This window comes from Lagenorhynchus albirostris, chromosome 1, assembly GCF_949774975.1.
Source record: "Lagenorhynchus albirostris chromosome 1, mLagAlb1.1, whole genome shotgun sequence".
Classification (NCBI taxonomy): domain Eukaryota; kingdom Metazoa; phylum Chordata; class Mammalia; order Artiodactyla; family Delphinidae; genus Lagenorhynchus; species Lagenorhynchus albirostris.
In genome coordinates, this window is record NC_083095.1 from 29,240,604 (window position 1) to 29,260,724 (window position 20,121).

A 20,121-nucleotide genomic window follows, 5' to 3' on the forward strand; every position below is an offset into this window, starting at 1 on the left:
GAGAATAACGAAGAAGGAGTGTGTTGGGGAGGGAGGGGGAGCCACAGGAACATCAAACCTCAGGGAGATGGAGGCAAGAAGCAGGTCCCCGGCCCCCACCAGCCAGAGACAGAATCCTGGAGCAACACAGTCTGGGAGGGAGGGGCTTGTCGTGTGAGAAACTGGCTGGGCAGAGGCGGGGTGAGTCAGGGAGGGGCTGTGGGAAACAGCTGGCTTGGCTGAGTTCCCAGTGGGGAGATGTGGCCAGACTTATCTCCAGCCCCAGGGGCAGGAGCCCAGGGCCGCTGAGGGGGCGACCAGGCCTCCCCCGCCAGAAGGCTGGAGCACTGCCAGGAAGAGACAGGCAGCCTTCCAAGCACCCAGGGGCCGATGGGGAGGGAGCTCAGCTCGCTGCTGGCTGCTCTCCTCAGCCCCCAGCTTGGCAGCTCCCAGGCCTGGTCTCTGGGGAGCTCCAACTGGGACAGGGCCTCTCTGGGTCACATCACCTGCCTCCCCTCACAAAAATGTTCACCAGTGCATTTGACTTAAAAACAAAAATCAATTTATGCGGCAATTAATGAATGCTTGGAGTGCCTTGGTGAATCATCTCTTTAATGACAAAAGTTACATAATCACTTGTAACAAGTCTATGACTTCATTATTTACTTATTTAAGTCATTAGTTTATCTATTGCACAATCGAGGAAAGGGGGGATTCTAACCCTTGTTGGTTAGAAAGAGTTCCCCAAAGGATGATGGGACAGGGAGAGGACCCGGGTCCCTGTCACTCCTGAGGGTGGGCTGCTCTGGGGTCATTGCCATGGGCCCATCTGACACCAAAGGGGTCCCCGGGCTTAGAGGACAGGATCCAACATCAGCAGAGTCAAAAAGGCGATGCCGTCAATAGCACATTAACCCCTGGGCAGGCTGGCTGCACCGTGACATTCCCACAGAGGCTGAAGGCCCTTAACAAACAGCCATGGAACTCACTTCCAAATGCCCAATGAAGTAACCTGAGAACCAGAGTAGCCACATTAACAAAAACAGAGTCTAGCCCATCTCTCCCAGGCCTGCCTTAGAGATAGCACAGACATGGAGGGAATCAGGGTGAAAGTGGACACCCTCTTGGCATCCTCAGACCTTGCCCCCGGGCCCTGTGCAGGTTACCCAGCATAGGAAAGCCCTTTCCCTCCCACTGGGATGTTACAGTACTCAAGCCTGATGACCTTTGCAAACTGGATGACCTTCTGGCTGGGTTTGGCGTCTCAGAAATAAGACTTCCCAATGAGATTCCACGACGGCGGAAGGTGGCGGAGAGGTCATTTTCAACATCTCAGAAAATCTGAGGAAATCACACATTCACATCTATCTGGCTCAAGCAAGTTAAAACTCAAGTCATTTCACTAAATATTTATGCTATCTTATGGCAGATGTAGGTAAATCCGATTAGTAAACAGAAAAACAAATTATTTCCCAAATGAGTTATACAGTTCTTGGTGGGCAAAACCTCTGAAAATCTAAGTGCAGGATAAAGTTCCAAAAAACCTCTCCTCAGTTTCCTTGACAGATATGTGATAACCTTACTGGGAGAGGATGCACCAACCCTTAAAAAACTCACTTAATTTCAGGTATTTAGGTGTAGTATAAACATTTTAATCTAGCTGCCAGTGTTGTTTCCACTTTTAAATCATCCTTGTATGTACATCTTTGAGGTTAGTGGTTCTTGACTAGGTCTGCTACCCAAGAAAACGAATCCAATCAGAATTTCATCCTCGGTCCACTTCGAGGTGTTCTATGGGTAAAAGGGTAACAAAATCCTTTTCTCTTTTGCATAAGGAATTAACCTTGGGTTACTACATAATTAAAACAGTTTTAGGGGAAGAAAAGACAGAGTCAGCAAGAGTATGTCACCCTTTCTCCCAAGAATTAAGACTCCCACCAACTTGGTTTCTGAGGCTTTTCCATCTCCCTCCATTAAAGGGTCTGGCATACCAGGCACAGAAGGGCCGGCCCATGTACGAGAATCAATCTTTGTCAAGAATAAGAGGCCCTGTGTTGAAAGGTCCCTGTGGTAGGTCAGGTCATCATCGTCCACGGTTTCTACAAGTCATTTAATGAAGGAGGTATAGTCTAAGTAAAAATGGAAACAGATTTAGTTAACAAATTAGGTTTCCCTCTGAGTAAATCAACTGAATTAAAAATCCGACTATCCTTGGGTGTCTCCCACGTTCCTCCTTTTTAGCTTATGCTCTTTGTCTTCTTGCCGATTCAGATTCTTCCCTTGTTCCCAAACTTGGTTCAAACCTTATGCTGCTGGAGGAAACTGCGCTTTTTTTTTTTTTTGGCGGTACGTGGGCCTCTCACTGTTGTGGCTTCTCCCATTGCGGAGCACAGGCTCTGGACGCGCAGGCTCAGCGGCCATGGCTCACGGGCCCAGCCGCTCCGCGGCACGTGGGATCCTCGCGGACTGGGGCACGAACCTGCGTACCCTGCATCGACAGGCGGACTCTCAACCACTGCGCCACCAGGGAAGCCCGGAAACTCTGCTTTTAAACCCTGTCTTTTGTGGATCCCTCCTTACTCTGCTTTCCCATTTAGATCATGTAGTGAGCTAACACTGTACTTGCTTGTACTCAAGCATGCTGTTTCACTTTTGACCAGATCCTAAACTACTGGTGGGCAGGGCCTCCTCCGACTCTGACCCACAGAAGAATCCCCAGGGAGAGTGGTTGTGCTACAAAAAGCTGTGGTACTTACCTAGTGATGCAGGAAATCCAGCCTCATTACTCCTGCTTCTCAATCTGCTTGAGGACATTCTTCCTTCTCATCGAGAGCACCATTATCAGGGCCCCTAAGACTCAGATGGCTGTCAGCTGATGAGGACAAGTCATGATGCTGCTCTGGCAGACTCTAGTGACACTGCCTACAAGATTCATAAAAGCAAATGATGCTTCTGATTCCTGTAGGAGGGAAAGACACCTTTTTTTTTTAAATAGTTTATGTTTATTTTTTCTTTTCTTTTTCTTTTTTTAACATTTTTATTACCTTCTTTGCTTCTTGATGCCCTTGGCCAATGTACCCAGGAACACATCTACCACCTCTCCTCTGCTTCTTCTGAAGACAAATAGGCCAACTCTGGTTTTTCTGCCACAAACTTATTTTTGACCAATAATTCCCAACACCGTGTATGCAATTCACTGTGTAGAAACAAAAGGCTTTGTAGAGTTTGGAGGTAGAGTGATAGGACAACCTATGCTCTACCAGGTCAATAAAAGTAATGTTGCTTTTTTCCATTCATGTGACCTACATAATAATTTTTAAAAGATAATCCTCTAGCTTATGAAATATCTACACTGTACTACAACATACATCCTATAAGTTATTTTGATAGTCTTTACATTAATTTGAGTTAGATGTTTTCTAGAAGAAACAGTCTTCAGAAACTAAGTGTTAAGAATAGTTGAAGGCTTCCCTGGTGGCGCAGTGTAAGAATCTACATGCTAGTGCAGGGGACACGGCTTCGAGCCCTGGTCCAGGAAGATCCCACATGCCGCAGAGCAACTAAGCCCGTGTGCCACAACTACTGAGGCTGTGCTCTAGAGCCCACAAGCCACAACTACTGAGCCCACATGCCACAGCTACTGAAGGCCGCGTGCCTAGAGCCCGTGCACTGCAACGAAGAGTTGCCCCCACTCGCCGCAACTAGAGAAAGCCCGCGTGCAGCAACGAAAACGCAATGCAGCCAAAAATAAGTAAATAAATAATTTAAAAAAATAGTTGAGACTTTCCATAAATAGATTTAATATCGTACCCTTCAGAGATGTGGCCTGCTATAATCCATACCACTTTATTATGAGTGAATGATGGAAACAATGCATTTGTGTTTCTAGACTGTTTCCTGATAATCGCTGAATAGTTTTCACAGTTACATATTATAATACTTTCATGTAAGAAAATTAGCACAGCTGGAGTCATGCAGTCTTTATTAATTTGACAAAAAACAGGAAAATCTGCACTCATCTATCAAAATTATATCTTACCAAGAATTTGAAAGGTATTTAAAAAAGATGTATTCACAGTCTGTCTGAATCGTGTACAAATCAGTGTCTGTAGAAGCAAAAGCCAGACAATGAACACGTGAGGGTAAATGATCCCACTGAAACCCACACCCCAGCACCTTGATAGCACCATAAACACAACAGTCCTGTACTCAGTTCTGATAGTTGACTTGTAAACTGTCCTGTTGCAACACTTACTTATTTTAAAAGGAAAATTGCTTTCTGGGAAGTCCTTCCTGCTACACAGACCAGGCTGAAGTGCTAACACCAGATTCCAGGGCCCAGGGTGGACTCAACTACTTCCTCGGGGCAACGCTGAAGCTGTCCGAGGCCCTGGGAAACAGCTTAGACATTCAAGAAGGGAGTTCACTTCAGCATCAGGCTGATCTTTAATGCACAGATCTGAAGTGTTTCTTGCCAGAGGAGAGGACTGTTCCAATGATGCTATCCAGATGATTTGGGATGTGAGCGTGATGGTGGCCTTGCTGGGATACCCTGCTCTGCAGCTTCAATGAGGGTTGTGAAGAGCTGAAACCACTGTTTTTAATCTCCTGTGTCTGGGGAATTTAAAATGAGGCAAGAAGATCACAAGGATCACTTCTTGGCTCAAATTTATGATGATATTATTTCATCCCAGGACAAAACCAAACATCCAGTTTTCAAGTCTCTTCCCAAACTCAGCGTTCAGGATCCTCTTGGAGTTGAGGAGAAAGACAAACGCAAATCTGGAGAAAAAGGAGTACTTTACTGGAAGGATTGGTTTCTGGAAGACTCAAGTCACCATAACATCAATTTTATAAGCCCTCAATAACAGTTACCATGAAAAGGGGTTATTGACAGGTAGCTAATATTTTAGAGAAGTTAAAGCTGGTAGTTACCAGAAAACAAGAGACTATAGCTACATTCTGAGGTTACATCTTACTCATTTTTGCATCCTTAGACTCCAGCACCATGCCAGCAACACAGAAGACATTGAACAAAATTTTTCATCGTGGTTTCTGAGCTCATTTTCTTCAGGGCTAGATCATGAATGGGCAAATACGCAAGGCCAGGCACTGGGGGTCAGGATCAGAGGCTTCCTTGAGATGTCTGACCCTGGAAGATCGTATGTGGTAGTTCTGTCTCACATATTACAAAATACGATCAAGACTACATATATAAAGCTTGTTGAGGCCAAGTAAAGGGCGAGTACTAAACATATTATTTGTTTGGGCATCTGTTATGGAAGGAGGGTTTTTAAAATCAAGGGACACTTTGAAATGGGGATCCGTGAGTTTAAAAGTAAAAACACCACCTCGTCAGTTGTTGCTTCTGTAGTGAAATCAATAAATTGTTCACTTATGATTTTCTTTCAAGTTGCTTAGAAAGCTTCTCCTTTTTCTGATCAAGAGAGCTATTTACAGTGAGAGCTGTGATCTGAGGACCACACACTAACCTGGTGAGAATCAAAAACAGAGAAGCGATCCCTTCCTCTTTGAAAAAAAATCCTCTACAAATCCTCCAAATATGGTTGGTATTTCCATAGGCTAGTTTGTGGCAACATTCTGTATGTAAACACTCTCTATTCTTCTGTAGGCCCGTCGGACACAGACATCAGTGGTCGCCCTTCTTCCTACTGTCCTCCCCTTTTTATTAAGCAGGTCAGCTGGGCTGGTCAGGTTTTACCATTTGCTCTGTCTGGTTCCACAGCCACCCCTTGCCCCTGGGCGAGGGTGCATCCTCAGTGGAATTGCTACTGTTTTCTCTGGTGACAATCTATTTTTCATGGTGGAAGACTAGCATTTTGATATTTCAGAAACAACTGAATTGACTCTAAGAATGTTCAAAGGAAAAGTCTGCGTCCGAGACCGGTGCTTTAAAGAAATAAGATGTATTCTCTCTATGCTGAGATGTGGTTCCACCTTGCAGAAAGTGACAGGTCTATGGCAATCTTTCTACATAGGACAGCAATACATAGGATGGATTTGAACACAATCACACACACCACACACCCTCTTCAGAGATAAACCCTTCATGAAAGAGACAGCATGTTTGGGATCCTCACACAAATAAACTACTCTAGGTCAGGGCTCCCTTCAAGACTGCTTCAAATCTTCAAATCACACATTAGTGTTCAGGCGGCTTTGTTGTAACTGTTGAACTTCATGTCTTCCTGGAAGATAATACCCCCACTGTCACATATCCGAGGAGAAAAAGAAAATCTTGGGAAAAAGGGCCTAAGAGGAGCCAGTTTTTACACACAGGTTAGTACCAGCACATTACTCCTGAAGTTAGTTTCTTATAAGAAATATTCCATGACAGAAAACAAATACTCTAAACTCCAAGGAGAACCCCAAACCAGATCAAATGATGGCTGGAGAGACAGCAGCAGGAAACAGAGGGAAAGCTGGCCTCTCTTCAGCCACAAGGAGAAACTAAGTTTCTCACAAATGCTTAGAGTCTGATCACCATGGCTGAGGGCTGCCCGTGGTAAAAGAGGGGGTGTGCCCCGGCAAAGCTTCATCCAGAGGTGCCGTGTGCTCGCAGGCGGAGGCTCTGTTCATGTGCATTGGCGCAGCTGAACTGCACAGGGCCTGAACTCTGCAGCCCAATTCTCACAAAGGTACATTGAAACTAAAGGTAACGTGGAAGGGAAAACACAAAACACCCATTGTGAGGTCCTTGAGGAATCACTCAGATCCCCTCCTTCCCAGGCCAGGCTGTGAGCTCATCTTGTCCCATTGGCTGTTAGAGGCCCCTCCTCTCCCCTCTTGGCCGCTGGTTCTCCCCCTGACCCTTGGTTCTCCCACAGCTCACCAAGTGAAGTAACAGCTATCTCCAAGCTTTGTACTGATACAACTGACTCATAAACTTTATAAACCACCAGCTTTTGGCTATTGGTTCAAATTCTGACCTACTGTCAAGAGACAATGGGTTGTAGTTAAAAAGAAAAGACAAACCAGGACAGAAAGTGCTTCACCAGCCATCTTACTCTTCTTTAATCCTACCATCTTTGGGCACATTGCATTTGCTATTTAAGAAAGTACGAAAGCAAGGCTGGTAGCATTGACTCATGACACATTCTTTGCACCACACACAGAGCAAAATCCTAGAACAACTGGATCATCTGCTTCCACAACAGAGCTGTCTTATTCGCTGTATAGGAGAAGTGCTTGTGAGGGGAGTACCGGGAGAGAGACGGAAGGAGGGAGGGACCTGGGGGCAAGTGAACCTACAAGTATGCCTAAAAGTCAGGAATTTGGTGGAAAATCCAGAATTTACCTAAGGGTAATAGGGAATTGTTGAGTTATAGTTCCACTCTTTCCAGAAGTAAATGACTGCATTTGGAACCTGAGGTTAAGACTTTTAAGATAAAGCAACCTCAAATAAGTTCAGACTGGCCTTGGGAAGAAATGGCAGCCATGGATGGTAATGAGCTTCAGTGCTTGAGAACAAGTGTCAAAATCAACCTACACCTCAGGTGAAAAAAAGTCTTATTTAAAAATGGTAAGTCTGCAGCAAAAAATCTGAAAGTTTGAGCCCCTTTCCATCTTTCCATTTTGCTCTGGTGCCTGCTCTCCTTACAGTATCTCGCGAAAAGGTTCAGAATTCAATACAGATTTATTAGGTTGACTTTCAACATGTAGTTTAAGATGAAGAGTCCTGTTTGGTTTAAACCATTTCATTTAACCTCTTGGTAATGGTAGTCCTGAGAGTCTGCAGCGTTGGTAAAATCCACCTGTGACCAAAGGTCAACCTGCTGGTGGGAGCACAGCAACTTTCTGGCTCATCACTTTGCCTTGTTCTTGTCCCTCAAATCTGGCAGTTTCTGCACTGAGGGACTCGGTCCACCACAATGACATGTTCAAAACCATTTTCTGTAGACACCTCCTTCCAACGCCCAATAGTGCAGGTGGTCAGGAAGACTTGGAAGGAAGCTGCAAAAAGTCCAGCTGGGAATCTTGACTTTGTTAGATGTGGACACAGGAAAATCACCTTTGTCCTCCCCAGACTTATTATAGTCAAAGGAGAAAAATCCATGAGATTCTAACTGCAAATATGCTAGATATAAAACTGATGGAATGCTAATTGGTCCATAAAGGGTTGCACAAGATAATCTGTGGCAAAGTAGAAAACAAGCCCAAAGGTGATAGAGATTGGAAGAGCTGGCAATGCTTTCTTGAAAATGGCGAGGAGCAATAATGTAAGGCACAAACCCTGTGGAGAAGAGGGGAAAAGACACAAACCCAGACATAATTATGCAAGTATTTTGTGCAAATCAACTCAATCACAAGTCTCAGTTTTAATTTAGTTAATTCAATACAATTCTTTGACGTTAACTTTTAGAACAAAATTTTTTCATTAAATCTGGAAACAACATTTATTTTCCTTTGCAACAGAGATCATTATCCATACATTGTTGATATTTCATCCCTAATTCTAGATAGGGAAAAGAATCTGAAAATAAGTAAAATTATTTTTGAAAACAAATAAACAATACTGAAATTTCTATCTAAACTACTGGGTTGGCTACTGTAGGTTTAGTTTGGCTAGCTAAAAATCCCAGAGGTGAAGAACATTCTTTATGCTGTCTGGGGGCAAAAAGGTGCTCATGGAATAAACCAATAATAGTTTGTTTATAAAGTGTATACTGTTTTCTTATAAACACAGAGCAGCTATATAATACACCCCATTTTTTATCCTAGTTACTGAGACATTAACTATAAAGTCTGGAGGATGGGCTGCATTTAAGGTTTATCCAAAGTAAGTAATTTTCTTCTTAAAAGCTTCAACACATCCAGAAAACTAACCTCAAAAGAGAAATAAATGAAAATTCTAACTGGTCATATGATCAAGATAAATCACAAGTGTAATCATAAAATAAATGCATAAGTAAAGGCTCTCGTCTAACCTCTCATCCAACTTCATTCACATATATCAAAGATATCACATCTTTAGCAAAAATAGCAATAAGAAATATGAGTTATTTACTTAAATCATTGTCTTGAAAGCTTCAGGCTCACGTTGTAGCACTATAAGCAAAATCTATGTGTGATCGTGCACTGAGTTAGCTTTTCTTGCCTCATACTTACTGCCCAAAGGACACTGTATGCTGCAGGTCGTGGCCTTAAACACAATACCACCACCAAAAGCAGACTAAGTGAGGATCTGCTTACCCCTTTAAGACTGATCTAATTCCTTACATTATCTATGCTGCTGGGCTTGAAGCAATGGTTCCTACTCGGAGGTACTTACCAGAATTTCCTGGGGAACTTTTAAAAAAACACACAATTAAAACAAATTAAATATTCGGTTGGCCAAAAACTTCATTTCGGTTTTCCATAACATCTTATGGAGAAGCCTGAACGAACTTTTTGGCCAGCCCACTAACATCTCAGGGTAGAGACCCACAGTTTTAAAAGCTCCCAGGTGATATTAATGTGTGGCCAGGTAGAGAATTACTCAGGTGAGGTCCAATTATTTGTGTTTTTAAAAAAGCTCCCCAGGTGATTGGAACACTCAGCCTAGCTGGGGTTAAAAGGACCACCTTTTAATCAGAATTTTGAGATGAGCTCTGACACGTTTTTAATCTGTGTATACTTACAATTAATATGGCTACAAAACAGGCTATGGTTGTGTTCCAGTCTCCACTGGCTGTTGCAGAAGCTTTACCAACCAGAACACTGTAGAAAATGAAATCTCCTAATCCAAGTTTTACTCCCCCTAAAAAGGAAAGATTATAAAAATATAAAGTTTGTCACTCTTTGCTATGACCTCACAATTCAAAACTGTCGCTGCCCCCCGCCCCCCATCCTATGCTGAATGAGAAGTCAGTAAATGATATCATACAAAATTAGGCTTTAGCTACGTTTTCCCTTTCTTTTTTGGTTTTCTATAACAGGAGGTTCAGATGTTATGTGGCTAACTCTGGTGTCTTAACAGTAGATGCTGCTGTTATATAGCAAAAATAATAACAATAAATAGTAATTGTCATCTACTGAATGCCTAGTTTATACCTGCACTTGTTCTAATAAATCCTCACAGAACCCCTATGAGATAGGTATCATCTCCTTTTTTTTGAAAAACAGCTTTACTGAGGTATAATTTATTTCATAAAATGCACCCACTGTAAAATGTACAATTCAATGACTGAAAAAATTGTGCAACCGTCACCACAATCCACCATATTTCCATCACCCCAATTAAGATACCTTGTGTTCACTTACAGTTAATCTCCACTCCCCTCCCAGGCCTTAAGCAACCACTGATCTGCTTTTTCTAGACACTGCACAGAAAGGGACTCATACAATATTAAGTCTTTTGTGACTGGCTTCTTTCATTTAACATAATTTTTTAAAATTGAAGTATAGTTGACATACAATGTTGTGTTAGTTCCAGGTGTACAACGAAGTGATTCAGATATATATATATATATATATATATATATATATATTTTTTTTACAGATTCTTTTCCATTATAGGTTATTACAAGATATTGAAGGTTATTACAAGATATTGAAAATAGCTCCCTGTGCTATACAGTAGGTCCTTGTTGTTTATCTACTTTAAATATAGTACTGTATATCTGTTAATCCCAAACTTCTAAATTATCCCCCCTGCCCCACACTTTCCCCTTTGGTAACCATAAGTTTGTTTTCTATGCCTGTGAGTCTATTTCTGTTTTGTATGTAAGTTCATTTGTATCATATTTTAGATTCCCCATATAAGTGGTATCATATGATATTTGTCTTTCTCTGTCTGATTTACTTCACTCTGTATGATAATCTCTAGATCCATCCATGTTGCTGCAAATGGCATTATTTCATTCTTTTATATGGCTGCGTAATATTCCATTGTGTATATATACCACATCTTCTTTATCCATTCTCCTGTCAATGGACATTTAGATTGCTTCCATGTCTTGGCTATCGTAAATAGTGCTGCTATGAACACTGGGGTGCATGTATCTTTTTGAATTAGAGTCTTCGTCTTTTCCAGATATATGCCCAGGAGTGAGGTTGCAGGATCCTATGGTAACTCTATTTTTAGTTTTTTAAGGAACCTCCATACTGTTCTCCATAGTGGCTTGCACCAATTTACATTCCCACCAACAGTGTAGGAGGGTTCCCTTTTCTCCACACCGTCTCCAACATTTATTATTTGTAGACTTTTTGATAATGGTCATTCTGACCGGTGTGAGGTGATACCTCATTGTAGTTTTGATTTGCATTTCTCTAATGCTTAGTGATGTTGAGCATTTTTTCATATGCCTGTTGGCCATCTGTATTAACATAACATTTTTTAGGTTTATCCATGACATTGCATGTGTCTGTAGTTTGTTGCTTTTCACTGGTGAATAGTTTTTCATTGTATGGATATACTATATTTTGTTTATCCATTTACCAGTTGATGGACATTTAGATTATTTTCAGTTTGGGGCTATTATGAATAATGCTGCTACGAACATCAGTGCACACATCTTTGTGTGGGCAGACTGCTTTCATTTCCATGGGGTAGATCCCTAGGAGTGGAACTGTTGGGTTATATGGTAAGTTTATGTTTAGCCTTTTGAGAAACTGCTAAACTGTTTTCCATACTGGCTGTACCAGTACATTCCCACCAGCAGTGCACAAGGGTTCCAGCTTCTTCAGTCCTCACCAGCACTTGGCATTGCTGTCTTTTTGATTACAGCCATTCTGATTCATGATGTTGAGTATCTTTTCATGTGCTTATTAGCCATTATAGCTCTCCTTTGGGGAAATATCTACCCAAAGTGTTACCTTATTTTTTAATTAGGTTATCTTCCTATTACTGAGTTGTAAGCATTCTCTGTATACTCTAACTATAAATCCTTTAACAGGATTTGCAATGATTTGCAAATATTTTCTCTCAGTTTGTGGCTCCTTTTCCTTTTCTTAATGGTATCTTTTTTTTTTTTTAATTGCGGTAAAATACACAGTTCAATGGCATTAAGTACATTCATATTGTTGTGCTACCATCACCACCATCCATCCACGGAACTCTTTTCATCTTGCAAAACTGAACCTCTGTACCCATGAAACAGTAACTCCTCCTTCCTCTCTCCCTCCAGCCCCTGGAAACCACCATTCCACTCTCCATCTCTGAGTCTGACTACTCCAGGTACTTCATTTAAGTGGAATCATACAGTATTTGTCTTACTGTGACTGGCTTATTTCACTTAGTATAATGTCCCGGCTCATCCATGCTGCAGCATGTATTGGATTTTCCTTCCTTTTTAAAGCTGAATAATATCCCATTGTATGTAAGCACCACATTTTGTCTATCCATTCATCAGCCAGCAGACACTTAGGTTGCTTCCATCTCATGGCTATTGTGAACAGTGCTGTGAACACGGGTATATAAACACCTCTTCTCTCTCTCTCTCTTTTTTTCTTTTGGCCTCTCTGTGTGGCTTGTGGGATCTTAGTTCCCCAACCAGGGATCAAACCGGTGCCCCTGGCAGTGAAAGCGCATTGTTCTAACCATTGAACTGCCAGGGAATTCCCTAAATACTTCTCTTAATGGTATCTTTTGAAGTGTGGAAGTTTTCAATTTTGACAAAGTCCAATCTATCAATTTTTTCTTCTATGTATCACTGTTATATTAAGGAACTCTTTGCCCAGCCCAAGGTCATGAAGTTTTTCTCCTACGTTTTCTTCTAGAAGTTTTAGAGTTTTACCACTTACATTTCAGTTTATGATCAACTTGGGGTTAATTTGGGATTGTGTGAATGATGGATAGGGTGAGACAGGGGTTTCCATTCATTCTTTTGCATGTGGATATTCAATTGTCCCAGCACCATTTGTTGAAAAGATTATATCCTTTTGGCATTGAATGATTTTAGCACCTTTGTAAAAAATCATTGATCATAAATATAAGGCTTTCCTTCTGGACTCTCAGTTCTGTTTCTTTGATTTATATGTCTGTCCTTGATTACTATGGCTTTAGAGTAAGTTTTGAAATCAGATACCTTAAGTCCACCAACTTTTTTCTTCTCTTTCAAAATTGTTTTGGGTATTCTAAGTTCTTTACACTTGCAAAAAATTTTAGGATCAGCTTGTAGAAATTGACAAGCTGATCCAAAAACATACACAGAAATGCAAAGGCCCTAGGTTTTCTGTTGTCAAACATTATTTTTAACTTTTCAAGTTCTTTTCAAAATGATAAACAAAACTATGCATTTAAAAATATGCTTTGGGCCTTCCCTGGTGGCGCAGGAGTTGAGAGTCCGCCTGCCGATGCAGGGGACACGGGTTCGTGCCCCGGTCCGGGAAGATCCCACATGCCACGGAGCAGCTGGGACCGTAAGCCATGGCCACTGAGCCTGCGCGTCCAGGGCCTGTGCTCCGCAACGGGAGAGGCCACAATAGTGAGCGGCCCGCATACAGCAAAAAAAAAAAAAAAAAATATATATATATATATATATATATATGCTTTGGACTTCCCTGCTGGCGCAGTGGTTAAGAATCCGCCTGCCAATGTAGGAGACACGGATTCGAGCCCTGATCCGGGAAGATCCCACATGCCGCGGAGCAACCAAGCCCGTGTGCCACAACTACTGAGGCTGTGCTCTAGAGCCTGCGAGCCACAACTACTGAGCCTGCATGCCACAACTACTGAAGCCTGCAAGCCTAGAGCCTGTGCTCTGCAACAAGAGAAGCCACCACAATGAGAAGCCCGCACACTGCAACGAAGAGTAACCCCGGCTCACCACAACTAGAGAAAGCCTGCGTGCATCAACGAAGACCCAACACAGCCAAAAATAAATAGATAAATTTATTAAAAAAAAAAGTTCCACAATGAACATGTACTGTTTTTTAAAAAATAAATAAATAAAATATGCTTTGACTTGGGGCTCAACAGTACATTAAGCTTTACTATTGGCTTTTACCTTTCTGGTTGTTATGTAACTATTCCTAACTGAAGTGTGATCCTGATCTTTGTTGCCTGAGTTACAGAAACTACTTCTGGAAGATAGGTGTTGAGGGCCTTGAGAAGCAGAGTCTGCGGGAGAAAGGGGCAGAGTTCTGATTAATAAGATCTTACTGAGAGGGATTTCCCTGGTGGCGCAGTGGTTAAGAATCCACCTGCCTAAAGCAGAGGTCACGGGTTCGATCCCTGGTCCAGGAAGATGGCACATGACACAGAGCGACTAAGCCCATGCACCACAACTACTAAGCCCACATGCCACAGCTACTGAAGCCCGTGTGCCTAGAGCCCGTGCTCTGCAACAAGAAAAGCCTGCGCACCACAACAAAGAGTAGCCCCCGCTCGCCACAAGTAGAGAAAGCCCATGCACAGCAATGAAGGCCCAACCCAGCCAAAAATAAAAAAAAAATAAAAAAAAAAGATCTTACTGAGAAACTATTGTTCTTTTTAAACCGTGGAAGCCAGAGCAACGTCTTCCATAGTGGAAAAATTAAACATACAAGCCTGAAATCCGATGCTATGAATTACATGGTCAGTTATCCTTTAACTTGCTAACCTTCCCAGACTGATGAATATTATCACCAGTTTCAGTTGTGGAGAAGAGTCCAACTCTACTATTTAGGTAGTAGTGTGATCCAGGGCAAGTTTACTAACTTCTTTAATCCTCAAATTCTTCAGCTACAAGATGGGGATTACAGAGCTATTTCACAAGGTTGGTATCAGCGTTAAAAATAATACAGGAAAAGTTCTTGGCACACACAGAGGCTAAACAAATGACAGCCTTAGAAATACTTTTGATTCCAAATAGTAAGTACTATAAGAAAATAACTAAGGACTTCCCTGGTGATGCAGTGGTTAAGAATCCGCCTGCCAATGCAGGGGACACGGATTCGAGCCCTGGTCCGGGAAGATCCCACATGCCGCAGAGCAACTAAGCCCATGCACCACAACTACTGAGCCTGTGCTCTAGAGCCTGTGCTCCGCAACAAGAGAAGCCACTGCAATGAGAAGCCCGCACACTGCAACAAAGAGTAGCCCCCGCTCTCCGCAACTAGAGAAAGCCCAAGCATAGCGACGAAGACCCAGTGCAGCCAGAAATAAATAAATAAAATAAATAAATTTTAAAAAAAAGAAACTAACTGAAAGAAACTAAGTTGTTCAGAAAAAAAAATGCTATAGAAATGAATTTTTAAAAATAATGCAGAAGAAAAATTTTGCATTTCTCTGATAAGAGACTTGTGTCTAGAGAATACATCAAAAACTATTACAACTCAATAATAAAAAAGGACCCCCAAAATGGGCAATGGATCTGAATAGACAGTTCTCCAAAAAAATATACAAGTGGCCAATAAGCACACAAAAAGATACTCAACATTATTAGCCATCAGAAGAATGCAAATCAAAACCCTGATGACATACCACTTTACACCCACTAGGAATGATTATAATCAAAAAGACAAATAATAACAAGTGTTGGTGAGGCTGTGGAAAAACTGGAACATTCATACACTGCTGCGGGGAATGTAAAATGGTGCAGACACTTTGGAAAACAGTCTGGTAGTTCCTCAAAATGTTAAACATAGAGTTACCATATGACTCAGTAATTCTACTTGTAGGTATATACCTAAGAGAAATAAAACCATGTGTCCACACAGATGTGTACATGAATGTTCACACAACACTATGCATAATAGCTCAAAATGGAAACAATCTAGATGCCCATTAACTGGTGAATGGATGATAAATGTGACATATCCGTACAATGGAATATTATTTGGCTATAAAAAGAAACGAAATGCTAATACATGTTACAACATAGAAAAAACCTGAAAACATAATGCTATATGAAAGAAATCAGTACAAAGAACCATATAGTGTATGATCCCATTTATATGAAATGTCCAGAAGAGGCAAATCTATTATGATAGTATATTTGTTGGCGCTGGGGGGAATAGGGGTAATGGGTACAGGGTTTCTTTCTGAGGTAATGAACATATTCTAATATTAGCATGTGGTGATGGTTGCACAACTATAATAAAAACCATCGCAGACTTCCCCAGTGGCGCAGTGGTTAAGAATACGCTTGCCAGTGCAGGGGACACAGGTTCAAGCCCTGGTCCAGGAAGATCCCACATGCCACGCAGCAACTAAGCCCGTGCACCACAACTGCTGAGCCTGAGCTCTAGAGCCCATGAGCTACAACTACTGAGCCCACATGCCACAACTACTGAGCCCACGTGCCTAGAGCCTGTGCTCTGCAACAAGAGAAGCCACTGCAATGAGAAGCCTGTGCACCCCTTCTCGCCGCAACTAGAGGAAGCCCGCACACAGCAACAAAGACCCAACACAGCCATAAATAAATAAATAAATAAATAAATAAATAAATAAATTTATTAACAAAAACCATTGCATTGTCCACTTTAAATGGTGGGGAATGAGAGGGATTGAAGAGGTGATGTTAAGGAGTATGGGGTTTCTTTATGGGGTGTTGAAAATGTTCTACAATCAATTGTGGCGATGGTTGAACAATTCTGTGAATATACTAATGTCACCCCTTTAAATGGGTGAATTGTATAGTATGTGAATTATGTCTCAACAGAGGTATCAAAAAGTGAACAAAAATAATGTACCAAATCAAGCTTAAAATTATAGCCTCACATTTTTTTCATTTAAAGGCTTATGTTTGTTTAAATAATAACAATATTATGGCAAATGCTAGTTATATTCTACAGAATTCATTTTAATGGAGAGAGAAATATAGATGTATTTTATTAGCAAAATTAAAAGAGTCAGGAAACAAAGAAGTAACCATCAATTTTTTTTCTTTCGGCACTTACTGAAGCAACAAGTTATATTCCATAACCAGAAGAGCCTGGATGAATCAGTATATAAAACCTAAGAAAAATCATGTTGCTCGGGAATATGTTTTCTTTAAACAGCTTCTTGGATTTATTCAGTAAAGATATGCCATGGCCAAACAACTAAAATCACAGCAATGGAAAGTGCTTAAGTTAGACATAAGTATTATCAGTATTCCACTGCCAAGTGCTAATGCTGAGATTGGATGCTAGTTGCTTTACTGCTGTCTAGGTCTCCTATTGTTATGCTTTGTTTTGGCCACTCTGAAAAATAATTTTAAGTAATGATGGAGTTCCTTTCGTATTAAAAGGGGCATTTGCAGGTCTACCAAACATAAGACACGGTAAAAATAATAAATGATGGTGAATATTTACTTTAATTGTAAGATTTCGCTATAGGACATCTAGCAGAATATATGCCTAGCTTAAAATGTAACTATAACATAATAAAATAATGAATATTTCCTACTATCTTTTTAATAAACAGAAACATATAAAAAACTTCCTGAAATTTATTATTTTGTGTTTTAACTACTAAAACCTCTTCCTCCACTTGAAGAAAATAACAAAATCCATCTCCCACTCTTCCCTTGAGGTTATAGAAAAAGAACCTCTATGAGTTAAATTTCTACTCCTGGAAACAACAGGTTAATTTCACTACTCTGATAAATTTTAAATCTATCAGTAGTACACTGAGGCTTGCTATGGGCATGAAGTTTGGAAGAAGTGTAGTTTGAAATTCACTAGAAGACCAACTGCACATTGAATAAACATGTTTTACATTTCTAATTAAAATGTCTCAGTGTTCAGCTTTCTGATTAATTTTTGATTTTTAAAAGGTTGTTCTGGAAGACACATGTGCCTTTACATGTCAAATTCTATTGTAAACTGAGACTTTTCTGTAACAACTCTGGTTTAACACACTAATGCAATCCGATATGGTTATGTGTGTTCTGGATGCTAAGATAAGGAAAGAATACCAATTATTAGTTTATATTGGTCCCAGATAAAGAAAATATTAATCTGAAGTTAGAAGGGGCAATACTTGGGTTTTTCTTAAAAAAAAAAAAAGTTAGAGATGAAGAGAAGGACATGAAGAGATGATCAGGAGAGAGAATCTTCAAGTAGGAAAGGCAGTCGTGAAAGAATCACACTGCAGCTATGCTTAACAGCTATATTTCTTTCTTTTGGCTGTATGCATCTTTGAGAAAAGAGGAAAGGAAGAAAAGAGGCAACTAATTACAGTGATAACTTTGAAGGCAGAGAAAACATCAGCAAACGCAAGCTCAAGGCTGGCCATAAGAGGAGGCAACTGTGTCTGGTTTCCCAGAGTGTGAAAGCTGCAGGGTGCAGATGGCTCTAAAATCTGGAAAACTCGCCCAGCACCAAAGTCATGGATCTGCCCAGGTTCTGACCCAGATAAAAGACTAATGGTGAGTTGTAAGAAGTGTTCTGATCAAGCTGAAGGATAAGGTCAAGATCACAATTAATAGTGATTAGAGAAGCTAAGGAATCTAGTGTCTGTTTCTTTGAAACTACTTAATATTTTCGCTGTAATATTTTAATCAAGCGTTTCACTTGAAAGCGTTTCACTTGAAAACGAAAAAATTGAGGGTAACTTAGTTGGGAAATGTGCTAATCTCTTCTTATTCAGTAAATCACCTCTCTAACTAAGAATAAGTAAAGAGATGACTGAGCCCTAACCAGGGGGCTCTACTGGCTAATATCCTAAGAAGCCCCAATTGCTGACCTGAATCCCAGTGACAGCACACCTTAGACACTGAACAAACTCTTACATTTCTGCAGAGAACCTAAATCCCTTTGATGTTCTTTAAAATTAATAAAATACAGTGCTTGCCGAAAAAGGGCAGTAACAATGTAAAAGGGTGAAGCATTTAAATCCATAGGTCTCTGTGCAGCAAGAGTGAAATATATTAATGAAAATTTTGTAGACATGAAGTCTTATCAGAATAATATTAAATTTTTTTTTTTTTACCTTATAAAATCAATGCCAAAGATCAGGCTGTAAAGGGATAATTTCAAAAATCTGAGGTGCAGAATTTGGTCCATTAACAGATTTAACTATGAGAAAAGCACCAACTATTATTTCCTACTAAAAGCTGCACTGCTGTTTAGAATTGGACTGTAACACTTTGATTCATTTTATTTTGGGAGAGTTTGATACTGCAGCACCTAAAGGAATCCATGAATTTCCAATGTAGAGAAAGGCACATACTTTCCTCTGGGTCGTCACTGGCCACGATGCTGCTGGAAAGATCCTGTACAGCAGATCGCGACTCAGCCGTAGAGTGATGAGGCCCCAGGCGACTGTCCCTCTGGGCTTCCCACTCTTCGCTGAAGCCGCCATCATCACTCTCTGTCACGGGGTCTTGTGACTCACTTTCTGTGCCTTCAAGAAAAAGTGAACATCACAGTTGTAATATTTAGAAAAATCTCTTAATACCCTTAAGAAAATTACATGGAAACAGTAATTACCTGTCTTCGTAACTAGGTGGGTTAGCTGGCTTTTAAACCACAAATCACGGGTTATTTCAATGCCTGTTGGTTGCTTCCCCAACAGCTATTTCTCCCCTTTTTTCCTCAGGGCAGAGTACTGATTTATTTGGGTTTCCACCTCCCACCCATGACTCCGGTGGTAAATCCAGTTCAGTCCAAGCTAAGTGTGGTCATCCTACAATTCCTCTTCCCAATGAAAGCTCTAAAGCTGTGGGGTTGGTACCAGCCAATGTGTGGTGAGACAAAGTCTGCTGGAAATTTGGGGAAAAGTTTTCTCACTCCTTGAGAGAGACGTAAGGAGACACAAACAGCCCCTTTCTTCCCCTGGATGTTGTGTTATCTGGATATGATGCCTGGCACTGCAGTCGTCATCTTGTGACCATGAGGAACAGAGGGCTGAGGACCAGGCTCATACCTAAGGGTAGCAGAGCAGGAAGACGGGAAAGAACCGGGGCCCCTGATAATTATCCAGTCATAAAATTAGCCAGCCGTGCAAATGCCTACACCTCAGGACTTCCGGTCAGGTGAGAGAACATTTCTTCTGATCTTTGCAGCTGGGGCTGCTGGCACTCACTGATCGATGGTACTCACCACTGGCTTTAGTGACTAAGCTATACAAGTAGACCACTGTTGGGGGCTGGGAGGATGGGAAAGGAGGGAGTGAATTTTTTTATGGGCTAGTCAGTCATTTTGTTATAATGACTCGGTCTGACTGAAAATTCTGAGTATAACATGATTGTCTCAAGAACCTTCCATACATCAAAAATAATTAAAATACAT

At 41.1% G+C, this 20,121-nt stretch overlaps 1 protein-coding gene and 1 long non-coding RNA gene across 5 annotated transcripts in view; both read right to left on the minus strand.

Annotated features, from left to right (window-relative positions):
• Positions 1 to 469: 469 nt before the first annotated feature.
• LOC132529706 (uncharacterized) lies at positions 470 to 3,216 on the minus strand. 2 transcript variants are annotated; one of them, XR_009543548.1, is made up of 3 exons: positions 3,024 to 3,216; positions 2,736 to 2,901; positions 470 to 1,320 (listed from the first exon to the last, which is right to left on the minus strand). It is a non-coding gene; the product is annotated as an uncharacterized LOC132529706 (long non-coding RNA). The 2 variants fall into 2 exon arrangements; XR_009543547.1 differs by lacking the exon at positions 470 to 1,320 and adding an exon at positions 1,904 to 2,108.
• Positions 3,217 to 7,617: 4,401 nt separating this feature from the next.
• PSEN1 (presenilin 1) overlaps positions 7,618 to 20,121 on the minus strand; it is a 74,368-nt gene continuing 61,864 nt past the window's right edge. For all 3 annotated transcript variants that reach the window (XM_060139826.1, XM_060139836.1, XM_060139816.1), the window contains 3 exons: positions 19,061 to 19,234; positions 9,621 to 9,739; positions 7,618 to 8,233 (listed from right to left, as the gene is read on the minus strand). In XM_060139826.1, the coding sequence (XP_059995809.1) occupies positions 8,078 to 8,233; positions 9,621 to 9,739; positions 19,061 to 19,234 (449 nt within the window). In that variant the 3' untranslated portion in view covers positions 7,618 to 8,077. The remainder of the gene's footprint in view (positions 8,234 to 9,620; positions 9,740 to 19,060; positions 19,235 to 20,121) is intronic.